Source organism: Lepus europaeus, chromosome 7 (assembly GCF_033115175.1).
Source record: "Lepus europaeus isolate LE1 chromosome 7, mLepTim1.pri, whole genome shotgun sequence".
NCBI classification, from domain to species: domain Eukaryota; kingdom Metazoa; phylum Chordata; class Mammalia; order Lagomorpha; family Leporidae; genus Lepus; species Lepus europaeus.
The window spans coordinates 78,619,143-78,636,420 of record NC_084833.1 but is presented as its reverse complement, the minus strand read 5'-3'; the positions used below and the strand labels follow the sequence as shown (position 1 = coordinate 78,636,420).

The 17,278-nt window shown below is 40.8% G+C and overlaps 1 protein-coding gene across 2 annotated transcripts in view; it reads right to left on the bottom strand.

Annotated features, from left to right (window-relative positions):
• FOLH1 (folate hydrolase 1) overlaps positions 1-6,617 on the bottom strand; it is a 66,522-nt gene extending 59,905 nt beyond the window's left edge. The window contains exons 1-2 of one of the 2 annotated variants that reach the window (XM_062196853.1): positions 6,385-6,617; positions 3,992-4,100 (exon numbers count right to left, since the gene is read on the bottom strand). In XM_062196853.1, coding sequence (XP_062052837.1) covers positions 3,992-4,100; positions 6,385-6,499 — 224 coding nt within the window. In that variant the 5' untranslated portion in view covers positions 6,500-6,617. The remainder of the gene's footprint in view (positions 1-3,991; positions 4,101-6,384) is intronic. The other variant, XM_062196852.1, reaches the window with a different exon arrangement.
• Positions 6,618-17,278: the final 10,661 nt, after the last annotated feature.

The window sequence follows — 17,278 nt, the reverse complement described above, 5'->3', positions numbered from 1 at the left end:
CTGCTGGTAGCTTTTGGAAAAAGCCTGGATTTGTTTCTTTTCATGGTCTCCAGCTTTAAGGGAGGTTAAAACTTTAAAAGATAGTTAAAAAGGTTCTGAGAATTTTGGCTACAAATCGAGCATGCTTTCAATTGTTAATTCTAGGTTCAACAACTGATTTGATTGCCTGGAAACATGTTAGCATCAGGGAGGTGGAACGTCAAACATAGCAGATGCTCCACTTCCCATGGCGAAAATGGGCAACAGACTCCACCCCAAGATGGCAGTCCCCATGGCCTGCCATATTCCGAACACCTGATTAATAGAGTGATAAGGGGCCGGCGCTGTGGCTCACTTGATTAATCCTGTGCCTGCACAGCCATCCCATATGGGCATCAGGTCTAGTCCCGATTGCTCCTCTTCCAGTCCAGCTCTCTGCTGTGGCCCAGGAAGGCAGTGAAGGATGGCCCAATAAATAGAATTAAAGAGGAGTAAATGCTCCAACATGGGGAACAGCCCATACAGCAGACCTGTAGAATGACAATGGATTCAGGACTTCTGTCCTCAAAGAGTTACAGTATTAGAATTAATGGCAAAACTCATTCCCAAAAGATTTACCTTGTTTGAGTGTGCTATACTCTTAAGTTCTAGTTATGTTTAAGTGTTAAATTCCATTGCCTATATTCTTAGGTGTTTCTTTAAAGTTTATTAAGTGTCTCAAACATAAATTTTTAAATCCATCTCTGTGAAGTTCCTATTCCATATGTTTTAATATAAGGTCAAACAGAGTACAGAATTGTTAAAGGCCTCAGGACAGCCGTTTCAATGCATCTTATCGTGTGCTAAATCTTTGCTTAAGGAATAATTTCTCCTGCATCCCACTAAACCCAGAATCTGGGATAGTGAGGATACAGAACTTCCAAAAAAGTTCAGGTTCCTAAACTAGAGGTAGATTACCTGGGATATATTCTAACTCCAAAAACTGGGCTCTTTCAGTCAAGGGAAAGGAAGCTAAACTATAAAAAGGCAGCCAAGGCTATTTCTGGGAATGGCAAGATTCTGTGGGATTTGGACTCCAAGCTTTTGTACATAGCTTTAAAAGGCACTCTGATGCAGACACTGTGCTAGCAGGGTAGCTTCAAAAGTTGTTCCAAAGAATTAAGGAGCTTCTAACTGAAGCTCCAACCTTGGGAATTACTAATCACAGGATTCTATGGAATATGGATTCCAGGATTTGGATTCTAAGCCTTTGTATGTGTTTTAAAAGACTCTGATACAGACACACTGTACCGGACAGGGGAGCTACAAAAGGTGTTCCAAGGAACTAAAAGAGCCTTTAACAAAAGCTCCAACATTAGGAATTCCTGAGCAAGCCATTCACAGAAAGACCTCTTTAGATCAGTTACAGCTTAAATGGAAGGGACCTTACTAGGTTCTACTGAATGCTAGTACCGCAGTAAAATTAGGATTAAACTTCTACCCTTCAAGTCTTCACAGGTGAACTCAACACACCTGATTGATCCTGTAAGCCAGAGATCCTAAGCAAAAAGATAGGTAAAGCCTTTGCTTTTCTCACATCAAGACTGCTGCAGCTTAAGGCAGACATGCTATACCTGCCTCTTTTGATGCTCTCTGGGAACTGTTATTGACAATAAAATTCCTAATGTGTTCTTCTATTATAATTCTCTACACTCAAACTAAATGGATTTATAATCTATCACTACCCACTATCTAGGAGTCTTTAAGATACGTTCTTTTCATCTTAAAGGGCACTCCACTTGCAGTTGGTCTTGTTCCAGTTTTGCTCATCATTAATTGACAAGTTTATATGTTTCAGAACTCAACAACTCCTGGAAGTAACTGATCATACAGGAGATACAGACATTAGCGGTGACCGAGACCGCTCCAGCTCACAAAGCAAATTTCTTAGATTATAGGCAGAGACTTCCAAACCCAGGACAGGTAGGGCCTGCACTACGCCCCTCATAAGCAGAAAGCAGCTATAGAAGATGTGATAATTCTACCCCTTTCAACATCCCTTAGGATTAAGGGAATGGTGTCTCTGAAGGGGGGAGGTAGGCAGGTATATAGGATTAGGTTTGTGAGCTGGAAGAACATGCCTTCACCCCTTGTGTGACCTCATGCCTCTACCTGACCACACCTGTGTACCCACCTGCCAATCAGAAAGGCTTGAAACACGGTGATCCTTTTTCTCTTTGCTTTTCTTTTTCCTCCCTGGCCTTGACTCTCAAGCTAGCCCCTCTTCAATTTAACCCAAAGCTTATTGTGGTTTGCAGCTTGTTGCATGCTGCACTAAGCAGGGTCACAACCACTGAGTGAAAAGCTACTCTATTGGCTGAGATTTTGGCCATAGAGATAGTGTGCCTGAAAACAGAGAGGGGAGATGTGGGTGATCCTGTACCTGGCAGGGAGACTGCCTGCCCCACCCATGCAGGAGGTTGAAAGGGCATGGTACATCATGCCTCCTAGGAAGGACTCCACACCTGACTGCTAGCAGGCCACAGGAGGCTCAGGCACATTTTCCCCACCCCTGCCAATCAAGTAAACTGTTCCCAGATATGGCCCAGGCCCACCTGGAAATCTACCCTAATTACGTGACCTTCAAGCTGATTGAAGCATAGTGGTGCCAATATCGGCTGTATCCTATAGAATTAGTGTTGCCCTGGATTAGCTACACCCCTTCTGACTGCCCTTTAAAAGATATGCTTGGTCATTAATAAAGCAGATATGTTCATTGAAAATTGTCTCCGGTGCTTCTTGTCAAAGAGTGCCATCGCCCCACCCATGTTGATAGCACACAGGCCTCACAGGTCAAGCCCACAACCCCTTCCAAACATCTGGGAGGTTCCTTAGCAAACTCAGAGTCATAGTTTTAATAAAGGGTTAGATAGATAGATAGATAGATAGATATGTATATATATAGTTTGCATGATTATGTGTATGTAAATCTATATATCTATGTGTCTATGCAATAGAGTGTTCTTTATATAAACTTAAAACTTGAATTTACTGGAGAATCTTTAAATCACTAGAGGAACTTTAAGTATTTATGGACACATTCATTAAGCTAATTTGTAAAAGAAAGAAACAAAACAGAAAAGACACCTCATGCTTTGAAAAACAAACCTAAACATGCTCATAATTATCTACCTACCTACCTATCTATATACACATACATATACAGTGTTTTATTTTTAGTTTCTTTGTAAATACTTTTTAAATTATTTATCTCTTGCTCTACACTGGAGATAGCTATTTCAGAAAGCAAGAAACTTTTTAAAAATACAGCAAATATATGCTCTCCAATTTCATCCTCATCACAAGAACATCACTATCTTCATTTTACAGATGTGGAAATGAGGATCAAAAAGATTAAGAATTCACAAAAATTATTTTACTGTAATTGGGAATTGATTGAATTCACACTCAATTCCATCTGACTCCAAGTCCAATCTTATTTTTAACTAAAATTATCTTCCTCTAGAGCATGAGCCAGCAAACTAAGATCCTCTGCTCAAATCTGGCCTACTGCCTGTTTTTGTGTAGTCCACAGCCAAGGATAGTTTCAACATAGGAAAACAAAATTAAAGAAGAATATTTTGTGACACAACAATTATGTGAAATTTAAATATAAATGGCCATAAGTAAAGTTTTATGAGGCTGGACAGACTCTTTGGTTTAAATGTTTTCTATGGCTTCTCTTTTGCTGCAGTAGCAGAGAGTTGAGTAGTTGTGATAAAAGACCAGCTGGCCTGCAGAGGCAGGACCTTTCACAGAAAAAGTCTGCCAACTTCTGCTCCAAAACCTTTGTAATGATAAAGTGCAGCCAAGAGTATAATCTTCCCCAATAAACATGCAATAGGAGACACTCAACAAATAAAACCTTTTAAAAAGTCAGTTCCTACATATGAAATATTGGATCAAAACTTCTACACCAAATGATAAACTTTTCCAATAAGCAGTCCATATGAATTTTCATAGATGTGCTTACTATAAGAACTTCTTGATGTTCTCTGCTTTCAGTTCATCCAAAAATGCCCTCTTCTGGTTATTCTGTGGAATAACATTAGTAGCATCATTGGAGGATTTTATAAACCACCCTGTAAAATATTAATGAAATACAAAATCATAGATAGGTCTCATTTTCTTTAATATTGTTATCTACCATATGTAAAATATAAATGATCAGTTACCAGTAATGTTAACTGTTTTTCTGAAGTTCAATTTCTCTTGCCTACTTCCATTGAAAAATGATCATGCAAGCCGGTTTTAAATGACAAAGAATTACAATATATTTTTATCCAATTTCAATAATAGATGCTGCTTTTTTTGTTTTACAAGGAAAACAGCGCTTTAAATGAAATATGGTATGAAAATGAAGTCAGAAAGGAAATCCACCTTCTTTCTCCATCAAGCTCGTCTGCGGTGATTGCTTCTCTGCAGAGCCAGAATAAGCACTCAAAGACGGTAATAATGAATGAATTATGAACACATTTTAGGTACATAAATTCTTTCAAGCTTTTAAATTCAAACTTCTAATTTGCTCTGTGAAAGTAAAACAAAATGTGCTGAGATTTTGTTTCTAGTAGGCTTGAGAAGTTCAAGTTCAGAAAGCTACAGCAAAACTACAATACACCCACATTGCTGCCAGACATTCACTATGTACCTGAGACTAGGAGCAGGGGATTGCCAGAGCAGGGACAGCCAATAGCCCCTGCAGCCGGCTTTGAACCTGGTGGAGATAGGGCATCATTACAGGGTTTACTTAGAGAAATGATCTGAGAATTAAGTTGTTATAAACTCAGCACCTAGTCAGCTTTCAGGGAGCTTTCTAATTATTAAAAAAGGTACTTCTAATTATTACAAAGAAGGTACTTCAAAATATTCATGGAAATACGGCATTCAAAGATAATGCACCTTTTCCTTGAACTTTCTTAAGACCCTATTACATGCAGACACATGTACATACAAACATACATATTAAAACACATGATTATATGAAAGGGAGCTATGACTCTACCCATGCATATAAGAAAATAACTTGGATTAGACTTTGAGATCACTGGAGGTAACAGTGAGATGAAATGAACTTGAAAAGAGCCAATTGAAGAGGTTAGAGGCTCATGGTGGAGGGGAGAGCACAGAATCCTAAGAAAAAAAGAAACATTAATAAACGACATATTTTATGTCAACTCCGGAGCAGTGTAGACAGTGTTGGGGTGAGGCAAACGCCTGGAAGAAAATGCCTTTAAGGGATGTACAAGATTTCCATGCCCTTGTGGACCTTGCCAAGCCCAATTCCCGTTTTTATGGTTTACAAGATTGAAACTCAATAGAAATGTATTGTCATTGAGCACTTAATCTCCTTGCAGCCCCACAATAGGCCTAAGTGGTTAATAATAACCACATATCAGTTACAAAAAGACAGCACCCCAAAGTTACACAGATTAGAAGAGACTGACCTTGGACAAGCCCACCCATTCCACACAGCAGCGGTGTGCCAGCCAGAGAAAACCTGGTCCTGTCCATTAAAGTCCAATTACAGGAATCTCTCCCCCAAGGAGACACAAAGTGCCCAAAACCCCAACACAGTGCTGGGATCTCTGCACGCTCTCTCATAGATTCTTGCCAATAAGTTGCAGATAACGTTATTTTCATCATAAAGATAAGGAACCTGAGCCTGGGAGTGATTCCATAACTTGTCAAGGCCAGTAGAAAGTGGACGAATGAAAAGTAGAATTTAAGCGTTTTATCTGGTTCGTCCCGTTCTGGCGGTCTTGGGAATTTGGGTTAAGGTTCTGATTCAGTACAAAGAGAACAAAGTGAAAGACCTGCGGGTAAAATCCCGTTCACAACAATAACCGATTTCCTTCCCAAACGTGCCTCAGGTGCTCCCAAGGACCCAAGAACGCGAAGAGAAAAATTCCTGAGCAGCTATGCCCTGAATTCCATTGTACACTCCAAGCAGCATTCCTTCCCCTCCGCCCCACTCCAGGTACACTAGATAAAAACCAGGCCCAAGCAGCTAAGAGCGAGCCTCTTGCTGCAAAGCTCCCCAGACCGCCCGGTTCAATAGACCCCAGGGATGGGCACTTGCCCTAGAACGCGCGCGCCAGCAGGTGCAACTTCTCCAAGTTCGGTTTCCATTCTGCTTCAGAACCCGCGCGCCTCGCTCTAGTGAAGTCTGTAGAACTCAACCCTGACCGCCCACACACGCATTCCGTCTAACCCTTTGGGGCTCATCCTCAAGTTGCTCCCACCCAAATCGCCACGCCTGGGCTAGACCCTCAACAGGACCCCCCGCTGGAAGCCGGCCTGCGAGTGAGTCCCTGAGCCGCAGCACCATGGGGAAGCTCGGAGATTTGCTTGCCGAGGGCGCCCTACCGAAGAGGAAGCCGAGGAGAAGGCCGGCGGCCAGCACCAGCGCCCCAGCGCACAGCCAGCGCGGGCGGCGCATAGCGGCCGCGGCAGAGTCGCTTTCGTGCAGCGGATTCCACATCTCTTGCCTGAGTCCCGCCAGGCCTCCCGGACCTGCGTCTCTGCTGTGGCCCTGCAGGCCCCACAAACTCCTTCTCCTACTGGGGCAGCGCCTGTCACTCACTGGTAAGCAGCTGACACTCTCTCCCAGCTCTGGGGTCTAGTTGCCCCGCCTTAAAATGTTCCCAGTTCACTCTGAACCAATCCCAGCGCGGAGGAGGGGGCAGGATGAGAAACCCCGCCCCTTCTGGAGAGGCGCTTTAAAAAGTTTCTTTTAAAATGTCTTGCTCTTGCATTATTTAAGAAAGAAACAGATTGAGAGAGGAGAGAGTCAGGAGAGACAAAGAGAGAATCAAGGAGGAGGGGGAAGGGGAAAGAGGAGGAAAGAAGTGGGAGAGAAGGAACAGAGGCGGAGGGAGGGAGAGGAGAGGGAGAGAAACTCATCTCTCCACCACTGTAACTCAGTGGAAAATGTTTCTCGCCTGTCTCCAGGCTGGTCATTGAAAAGACTAACATCTGATTTCTCAAAAACTTTTCAGCTGTGAAATCCTACTAACGATTTTACAATGCTGCAGCGAATAATGTCAAGCAGAAATAGTGATGTTCAGACCTTGTGTGGGTTAGGATACTCAGGGAGGATTGGCATTCGATGTAAATTTTCATTATGCTCTTCCTAGTGACTATCATTGTTATTTATAAACATGTAGGATATTATTGCCCATTTACAAAATGCGACCATTTTTTAACAGAATGAATTTGGAACTTCTTGAAGACAGACTTCATTTTCATATCTCAGCTGTGTTTGGCCACTACCATTCATAACAGATATAAAATAAATCTTTGAGGCCAGCACCACAGCTCACTAAGCTAATCCTCCGCCTGCGGTGCCTGCACCCGGGGTTCTAGTCTCAGTCGGGGCGCCGGATTCTGTCCCGGTTGCCCCTCTTCCAGGCCAGCTCTCTGCTGTGGCCCGGGAGTACAGTGGAGGATGGCCCAAGTGCTTGGGCCCCTGCACCCACATGGGAGACCGGGAAGAAGCACCTGGCTCCTGGCTTTGGATCAGCGCGGTGCAGCGGCCATTGGAGGGTGAACCAACGGCAAAGGAAGACCTTTCTCTCTGTCTCTCTCTCTCACTGTCCACTCTGCCTGTCAAAAAAAAAAAAAAAAAAAACAAAAAACTTTGATAATCTGACTAAAAAATCAGACAAAATTCTATCTCTGTTATAAATTATAAATAATAATGATATCTACAGGGAGGAATAATTACATACTTTATAAAATCAGCTATGTTCTTATAATCTATGAAGCAGACCCTGCATTGACGAGGAAGATCAATTGCCTTGTGGAAGATTTATTTATTTATTTGAAAGGCAGAGTTACAGACAAGGGTGAGGGGAGGGGGAAGTCTTCCATACGCAGGATCACTCTGCAAATGGCCACAAGAGCTGAGGCTAAGCCAGGACGAAGTCAGGAGCCTGGTTAATCTGGTTAATCTGCTGCACAACACAGTCCCATATTGAGCATTCTTATGAGTGATACACTTTCTAGACATTATGTCATCTTGTCATCATGGGAGCCCTTCAAGGATTGTACTATCACTCTTCCCATTTTACACTTGAAAAACTGATATTTAGCAAAAGTAAGTAAATCATCCAAAGTCACAAACTTATGTCTTAATACAATGTCTGCCTTACACCATACGAATGGACGAAATGTTTACTGAGTGCACACGTTGTAATGAAAGGAGCACTAGATTCAGATGTGAACATTAGAGCGTCCCCCTAGTGGCCAAGGATTCAATTTCCCTGACTGGCTCTGTATTTGTAACATGTAATATTATTCAGAACTTGATCGATAAGGATGTTTTGAAGGACAGATGCTGTTATAAGTAAAGCAAATTTCAGTTAAATATAAGAAAATGTTTTTTAACTATATTAGAACTGCCTAACATACTCCGCCCTCCATATTTACAGGTTTTGCATCCTTATATTCCATCAACCATGGATGGAAATTTTGGGGAAAAATGTACACACATTTTGTACACATATTTATATATTGAACATGTAAAGACAGATTCTGGAACAAATGCCCAAAGAACAGAGACAGTGACTGTAATTGAATTAACAAGCCTCTGCCAAGGCCAGCACTGTGGTTTAGTAGGCTAAGCCTCCACCTGCAGCAACAGCATCCCATATGGGTGCCAGTTCAAGCCCTGGCTTCCCACTTCTGATCCCACTCCCTGCTAATTAATGGCCTGGGAAAGCAGTGGAGATGGCCCAAATGCTGGGGTCACTGGACCTGCAAGGGAAACTCAGAAGCTCCTGGCTTCTGGCTTTAGATCGGCCCAGCTCCGGCCATTGTGGCCATTTATGGAGTGAACCAGTAGATGGAAGACCTTTTTCTCTGTCTCTCCTATTCTGTGTCTGTAACCCTACCTCTCAAATAAATAAATGAAATATTTTTTAAAAGTGCACACCCTCAAAAAATAAAAATAATTTTTAAAAAAGCCTTTGGCTATGGTGAGAAGAATGTATTTCAAGAGTTCAGAGTGAATGAATATCTGCCCATTTTATAAGCCTTATGCAACTTATAGTTTAGAAGGGAAAATACACTTAATGAGTAACTAGTAATTGATATTATGAGTACTTTCTATATGATAGATACTATGCTGTGTGCCCTATATGCATCACTTTGTTTAATTCTCAGGACTTATTCTCAAAGAATTAAAAGCTTCTAACAGATTATGCAAATCACAATACCTTCTTATTTAACTTTTGTAGGTAAGAAGAGAAATAGATCTTTCTCAACAAAAGAAAGTTCTTATCTATTGAGTCACACCTTAAATGCCTGCAAGGGTCATAGCTGGGGACCCTGAAACTCAATCCAGGTCTCCCACATGGGTGTCAGGAACCCAATTCCTTGAGTTGTCACTGCTGCTTCCCAGGGTCTACATTAGTAGGAAGACGGAGTCAGGAGTCAGATATTGAAACCATACATTGCAATGTGGGACTCAGGCATCTTACCCAGCTTCTTTACCACCATTCTAAATGCTTGCCCCAGGTATTTGCTTTCTGAAACCCCTAATAAGCATGAGATCACACTGTACATCCTTCTCTAACTATTAGGGAAAGATTGAAGTTAGTATTTTCTTCATACTGGGACATGTGGAAGCAGAGTAACATCAAACCCAGTTAGCTACTCCTTTCTCTTTGCATCAGCCTTGATTGTAACACCTACCACACTATAATGTAACTGTGTTCACTTGTATATCGCCTCAGATAGATTCATCTTTTTGAGGTCAAGGACTTCATATATTTTGTGGTCATAATTCTTAGTACACAGTAACTATGTAATAAATGCATATCAACGAATGAGTGAACTGAAAAACATTGATATTAAAAGTTACTCACCGATGTTTTAAAAAAATGTGGTTATGAGAAAGAGTTGAAGAAAGGACAATCCAAGAATTATATAGAGTAAAATATTTTGGGAGAGAATTACAAGCAGAAGCATGGTCTCAAGCAGCCACAAAACACAGACCTCCATACCAAAAGGCTGAGAAAAAGAATTCTATAGACAAAGGAAGCCCACAGCTAACCTAAGTACAACTGGGCTTTCTCAAGAAACATTAACATTCCAGGCATTAGATAAGGTACAGTCCATGGTTCACTGGGGCAGACAAGCCCAGAAGGTTATCTTAATGACTTTGTTTACAGGTGGTGTGCCAGATTCTTCATTTGTAATTAGGTGACACAATGCATAATAAATTATCAAGTGTAGGAATTTAGCTTGAACGAGCTCTGCCATTTTGGTCCTTACTGTCACCTTGTGCTTTAGATGGCCCTAGAGATCATTCTAAGCCCTATGGAATAAACAAACTCATGTCACAATTTCCAGCATGTATAAAAGGTTTTTGAATTAATTATATTATGCTAAGTAATGAAGCCATTATGAAGTAAAAGAAGAAATAAGTGGGAAGACAGAGCTTAAGTAGAAAACTAATTAACATCACCAGAAAGCTGAAATATATGCCAAAAAGCACAACAGCTTGTGTTCATAGAAGTACTATGGGTTCTTTGAGGTTAGTGTTCCATATTAACTTCAACAGAAACATATCATGGTGCCTTAAGCTCATCCAGACATACAAAAAATTGACATGACATTGTGGGTGGGTAGATAAGTTGGAATGTGACCAGACTATCCTCTTCCTTTCTGCACAAGAGATAGATTCAGATAGGAATAAAGGACAGGCACTTATATCTACAACTGGACCTCAGTATCTACAGAATCTCCAAAGTGAAATCTTCCATAGAGGAATAAATATGCTTAGCTGAACACTTAGCATGAAACAATTATGCAATAAATATTTTAGATGAATGAACTGTACTATAACTATAGAAGTTACATGATAAATAGGTGTCATTTAGTTAAAAACCCTATTTAAAATATGTATTTTTTAAATTCACTTATTAATTTATATAAAAGAAAGAGTGATAGGGTAGGGAGAGAGACAATGAGTAGAAGAGAGAATATTAGTGAGAGAAACTTCCACGTGCTGGTTTACTTCCCAAGTGGTCACAACAGCCAGGGTTGTACCAGGTGGAAGCCAGGAACCCAGAGATCCATTCCAAATCTCACAAGTGGGTAATAGAGACTCAGGTACTTGGGCTATCACCTGCTGCCTTCCTGGGGGGTATTAGCAGGGAGCTGGATTGGAAGTAAAAGAGTCACTCCTGAACCAGCACTCTAACACAGGATGTAGACATCAGGAGCAGCAGTTTAACCTGCTGAGCCACAATGCCTGCCCCACAAAACCCTTTTAAACAACAGAATGTGATGCAGAATAAAAGTTTTTAGTTTTAATGCAGTAATGCGATAATGTATTTTTGTCTTTTTATTAATATGTACTCATCTAACTACTAAGTCTAGAAAGTATTTTTTATTTATCACCATGGGCCAAATACCAAGATGGGTCACAGAAACATCAGAATAATTAAGCTGTTTTATGGAGTAAACCTACTTGAGCTGGAGCTCTTGACCATTGGAACTACACTATGGGGTAAATGCAGGTGCTTAATATGCAGTAGCAACTCTGGTCCCCGTTTATTCCTGGCTGAGATTAACTAAATGAAAATGAGAACAAGTAATTATATTGGCTAACTAGCATTGATGAGATAGTGTATAGATTCTAACCTTGTTAGGCTGAGTTGATTTAAAACAGTCTCGGTTTTTAAAATCTTGGAATTGTCCCAATAACTGGAGTAAGAAGAAGGCTTGAGAACATGAGCAGCATATAACTGTCAGATTAATTTTACAAAATCTTTAGTCAGTGTTTTAATTTCCCAGCTCAGAAACTGTCAGTGGTTTCCAGTTAACTGTGTAATGATTCTAAATTCCTTAGCAAAGCACTGCAGGCTGTCTACACGTCAGTTTCTTTCCATCCAGCAGCAGCCTCTATTAGCTTTCTCTCTCACACTCTTATGCAGTTTCCTTAGTTTCTGACTCTCAGCTTACTCGTCTATAAAATCAGAATAGTAAAAGTTCCTATTGTACACAGGAGCCCAAAGGGGTTAACACAAAATCCTGGTACTTGGAAAACCATGAGTGAATATGAACCACCTTTATTTGGTATTTTGTAACAACTTCATATGAAATAATTTCCTTTTTGTTTTAATTTGAATATTTTTATTTTTTAATTTTATATATGGTATGCAAGTTTCATGTATTTCATATATACAGGTTTAGGAAAGTAGTGATACTTCCAACCCTACCCTCCCTCCTGCCCACACTCCAACCCTTCTTCCTCTTCCCTCTCCTATTCCCACTCTTAATTTTTACAAAGATCTATTTTCAGTTTACTTTATACTCATAAGGTTAACCTTACACTAAGTAAAGAGTTTAACAAATAGTATGAAGAAAAAAATACTGGTCCTCAACAGTAGAAAAAAGGGCTGTAAACAATCATCAAATCTCAAAATGTCAATTTCATTCCTATACATTTCATTTTAGGTACTCTACTAATTATACCAGATCAAGGAAAACATATGCTATTTGTCTTTTCAGGACTGGCTTATTTCACTAAGTGAAGTCATTTTCTTATTTGATGAGATCACTTAAAGTTGAACCTCATATATGTACACAGAAGTCTGCAGTGTTTAAAACCAAATACATTATCATTTTAGTAACCTAAAGTTGAGGAAAACCAATTTTTATAAAAACAGTGAAGAATTATTTCACAAAGAGCAAAGTGAGATCACTGTACGAAATGTTGAGGACTATTTCACGAATTAAAAGGAAAGCTAACAAGGGCCGATGATCTGGTATAGTAGTTAAAGGTGCTGCCTGTGCTGCCAGAATCCCATATGGACAGTGGTTTGAGTCCTGCGTGCTCCAGTTCTGATCCAGCTCCCTGATAATATCCTGGTAAAAACAGCAGAGGATGGCCCAAGTGTTGTGGACCCCTGCCGCCCATTTGGGAGACTCAGATCATGCCTGGCTCAGCCTTGGCCATTGCAGGCATTTGGGGAGTGAAATAGTGAATTGAAGATTTCTCTCTCTCTCTCTCTCTCTCTCTCTCTCTCTCTCTGTCTCTCCCTCTTTCTCTATAACTGTGACTTTCAAATAAATAAATATATCTTTAAAAAAAGGAAGACATCAATCAAAACTTAAGATAAGGAAAAAATAGTTGAGTCTTTGTACAAACATAAACTAAATCAAAGCATGACACTCATCTATGGTGTCTGTTCTTGGGAAAAATAAATTTCATCTCTTCTAATCGACAGCATCTAACACATATTTACTCTTGAAAAATATTTTAGGTTAGTCAAGAAAATACATACCTTAATATTGCCTGGCTTCTTTTAATCTGTAAACACAGCATTCCTGAACTCTAAACTGCACACTGACACTAAGCCTTGGACCCAAATATTAGAGCTGATTTGTCCACAGGATTTGTTGTTGTTTTTAAACATTTCTAACTTTTAAAATTTAAGCTGGTGGTATTCACATGGGCATATACATTTGTCAAATTAAGTGAGCTATACATTTAAAATCTATGCACTTTATTATATATAAATTACAAGTCAAGAAAATTGTCTAAGCCTACAGGTGGGGCATAAACAAATAAAAATGTTCCCTGCTGATTCATCTAAATTCTACTCTTTCAAAGTAATTATGCTCCTTATGCTAACTTGACCTAAATGTGGGGAATCTTTATGGAGAGAATCTTTGCAGACAAGTTTTTTTTAGCTTTTGAATTTTGAGAAACAGAAAATTTAATAATATTCTTTTGAATTTAATGATGAAATAGGATAGTGAAAGAATATTTTATGAAAAAAGATAGGAGCCTGAAAATACATATAGTTAAAGCATCGCATATCTAATGTGTTTTTAAATTTTGATTTCTTTGTTTTTTATTTATTTACAAGGCTTAGAAATAGAGAACAAGTGAGAGGCATAGGCAGATGGAAAGGAGACCTTCCATCTGCTGGTTCACTCCCCAGATGTTTCTGACAACTAGAACTGGACCAGGCTGAAGCCAGTAGTGCAACATTCAGTCTGGGTCTCCCACATGAATGACAGGGGCTCACATATTTCAGCCATCATTACTTGCTGCCTCCCAGGGATCACTTTAGAAGGAAACTGTATCAGAAGTAGAGTCAGGGTTTGAACTCAGGCACTCAAATACTGGATGCAAGCATCCCAACACCTGTGCTAAATTCCACCACCCCAACCCCAAAATGTATATTATTGAGATTTTTTATTACTGAAATAAAATTTGCTTATTACTTTTTAAAATGTATATAGAAGTATAAGTAATAGGCTCAAGTACCATTTTATACTTCCCTGTTCATTCTCATTCCATATCACCATACAAAGGGAATTACTATAAACATTTTGGTACTAAGCATTCCATATATTTTTCTATGTAGATACATAATGCTTTCAAAATACAAAATGAGATAGTATTATGCCCTTTTAGGAGAAATTTTAATTAGCATACACCTACAAACAATGCACAGGTCATAATTGTACAGCTTGATGAGTTTTTACAAAATGAACAAGCCAGTCATTTGGCATCAACATCATAAAGCAAGCCATCACCAGAATTCTGGATGCCCTCCTTACACGCCATTTACATCACTACCCTTCACACTCAAGAATAGGCATGGTTCTTCTATTCTGAGTTCTACTACCAATGTTTATTTTGGTGCAATTTGAAAGTTCTGCAAATGGAATAATGTGCAAGCATATTTCTCTTGTTTATTTTCCTCATAATCATGCATGTGAGATACTTTAGTAGTGTGCTAATAAATCAGTTCTGCCAAGGAGAGGGAGGGTCCTGATTTCTATGATGCAATTACCCCCACCATTGCAGATTCCAAACTAAAAACATGATGTTATTGAATGTGCCCTTGGAAAGAGATATGCATAATTCCTTCCTGTAAGCTGATAAAAGCAGGCTCCAGCATACCACAGGACCAGATCTTTCCACACAGCAATATTTCATTTATTTCCACTGTTATGGATTAATCGATTGTACAAAGAGACCATTATTTATTTACTTATTTATTTTTCTTTTGATAGACATTTGGATTGCCTCTAGTTATTGCCTAATCGTGCTTCTGTGAACTTCCTTATGCATATCTTTTGTAGGTCATGTGTTTTCTATTTTTTGTGGGTCCAGTAGTCCTCTCTTATCATTAGTAATATGTTCCAAGAACCATTAGTAGAAGCCTGAAACCATAGGTGATACTCAACCCTATATATATTTATAATGTTTTGTTCTCTCTGTAGATCTTAGCAACTTCAGCCTATAACTTTTCCTCTTTCCTTAGTAAATAGAAAATTTTCACATCACAGAAACACTTCAGAGTTTCTCTTTGTCATATTTAAATTTCCAGAATCAATACTCTTGTACATTGGGATAATTATTAATTAAATAAGGTCTACTTGAATACCAGTATTGAGGAACCGTCACAGTAGATCTGATAATTAAGATAGCTCTCTAACGAAGTTTCTAATGAGTGAGTATCAGATACAGCATAGGCATTCTGGACAAAGGTATGATTAAGTCTCAGGTGGGATGAGGAGGGGTAGTTTAGATTTCATCATGTTACTTAGAATGATGTGTAATTTTAAACTTATGTATTATTTATCATTAGAACTGCTACTTAATATTTTCAAACTGCAGCTGACCGTGGGTAACTGAAATCACAGATAAGTAGGAACAATTATATATAACTGGAAGTCCTAGTTATGCATATATGCAGCTTCAGTGGAAATTTATGAGCTTTCTAAAGTGTTTACATACCACTCTCTCTGGCAGTGTATATGAAATTCTAGCTCCTCTATATCCTCACCAACTACCTTGCATTTTCCTAATAACTAATAGAGTGGAGAACTTTTCTTATGTTTGATGTACATTTGTACTTTTCTTTTCTTTTTTTTTTTTCTGAACCAGGACTTTTATTGTCGTGGGGTGAAGCGGGGAGACGTCCAGCAATAAATTAGGGGGGCCGCGAGGGGCGGGGCGGGCCCTCCGCACGTGGCCGCGTCTCGGTGGTCGTGGTGGTGACGGCACAAAAATAAATATTGAAATGAGCCTGCCGGGAAGACGCAGCTGGGCAAGCTGGCGCGGGTGGGCGCCCTGTCCGAGGGAGACCGAAAACGAACCCCCGACAGAGGTCCTTGTCCTTTGGCTTAAATAAAAAACCCATGTATGAAACCGTGACGGTGAGGCCGCAACGCCCTGCCAGGCGGGCAGAAGGGGCCCGCCCGCCGCCCCAGTGTGCCCGAGGGACGCCGGGGTGGGGGTGGGGGCGGGCCAGGCGGGACCCCAGCCCCCGAGCCCCTCGCAGCCCTGCTCCAGCGAAGACTTACAGTATACAATGGGAAGGAAGGCGTTACGGGATCTGTGCGATAAAACGTGCGTAACTCTATAGATATATATCTCTTCTTTCTCTTTTTAAATATCTCCCATGGTCCTTACTGATATCCAATATGGATTACCTACCATGGCTATGGTATCAACAGCTGTTTTTAGAAACACCTGGCCCGGCCGTCTGCTCTGAGGGGCCCTGGGCACGGCAGGGGGAGCTGCACGCGGACTGCTTCCAACGGCAGGTGTGGAGCTGCGCACAGCCCCCGGGGCTCACCTCACCTCCCCCTGCCCACCTGGCCCCTGGCCCCGGGACCTCACCGGGAGGCGGAAGCTGGGGCCCCGGGGGCTGCCCCTGCCCGTCCTGTGTGGTGGCCTCTGGGTGTCAGAGCTCGGGGCTCTCATGCCGCCCACTCGCCTGGATGGGGCCCCGGGGCGTCCACGGAGAGGAAGCCCAGGAAGGCTCCCCAGGACCACCGGTGGCTCCGGTTAAGGCTCCAGGCCACAGTGAAGCACCAGGGGTGTGCCCCCTCCTGACAGCGGACCCGGTGGGGGGCACGTCCACATGGCTCTCCTGCCCAGTGCCCACCACCCCCTGCCACAGCACCTGGGCCACCAGACCACGCCGTGCTGTGTCCCGGGCCCACTCCAGGCTCCATTTGTACTTTTCTTTCACTGTCTAATCAGGTATTTTGTCTAGTGTCCTGATGAGTATTTTTTTCTTTTTTATTTGAAGATTTTGTGAATGCTTTTCTTATAATTTTGCAATTGTTTTAGTCCATTATGCAACCTTTTCCATCAGTTCATAAATGATCTACCTTATTTTCAGTTACTTTGTAATATCTTAAATTATATCCCTAAGAAAATGAAAAAACCCAAACCACACATTTCTAGGTATACCCAATTCCCATAAGATTATAA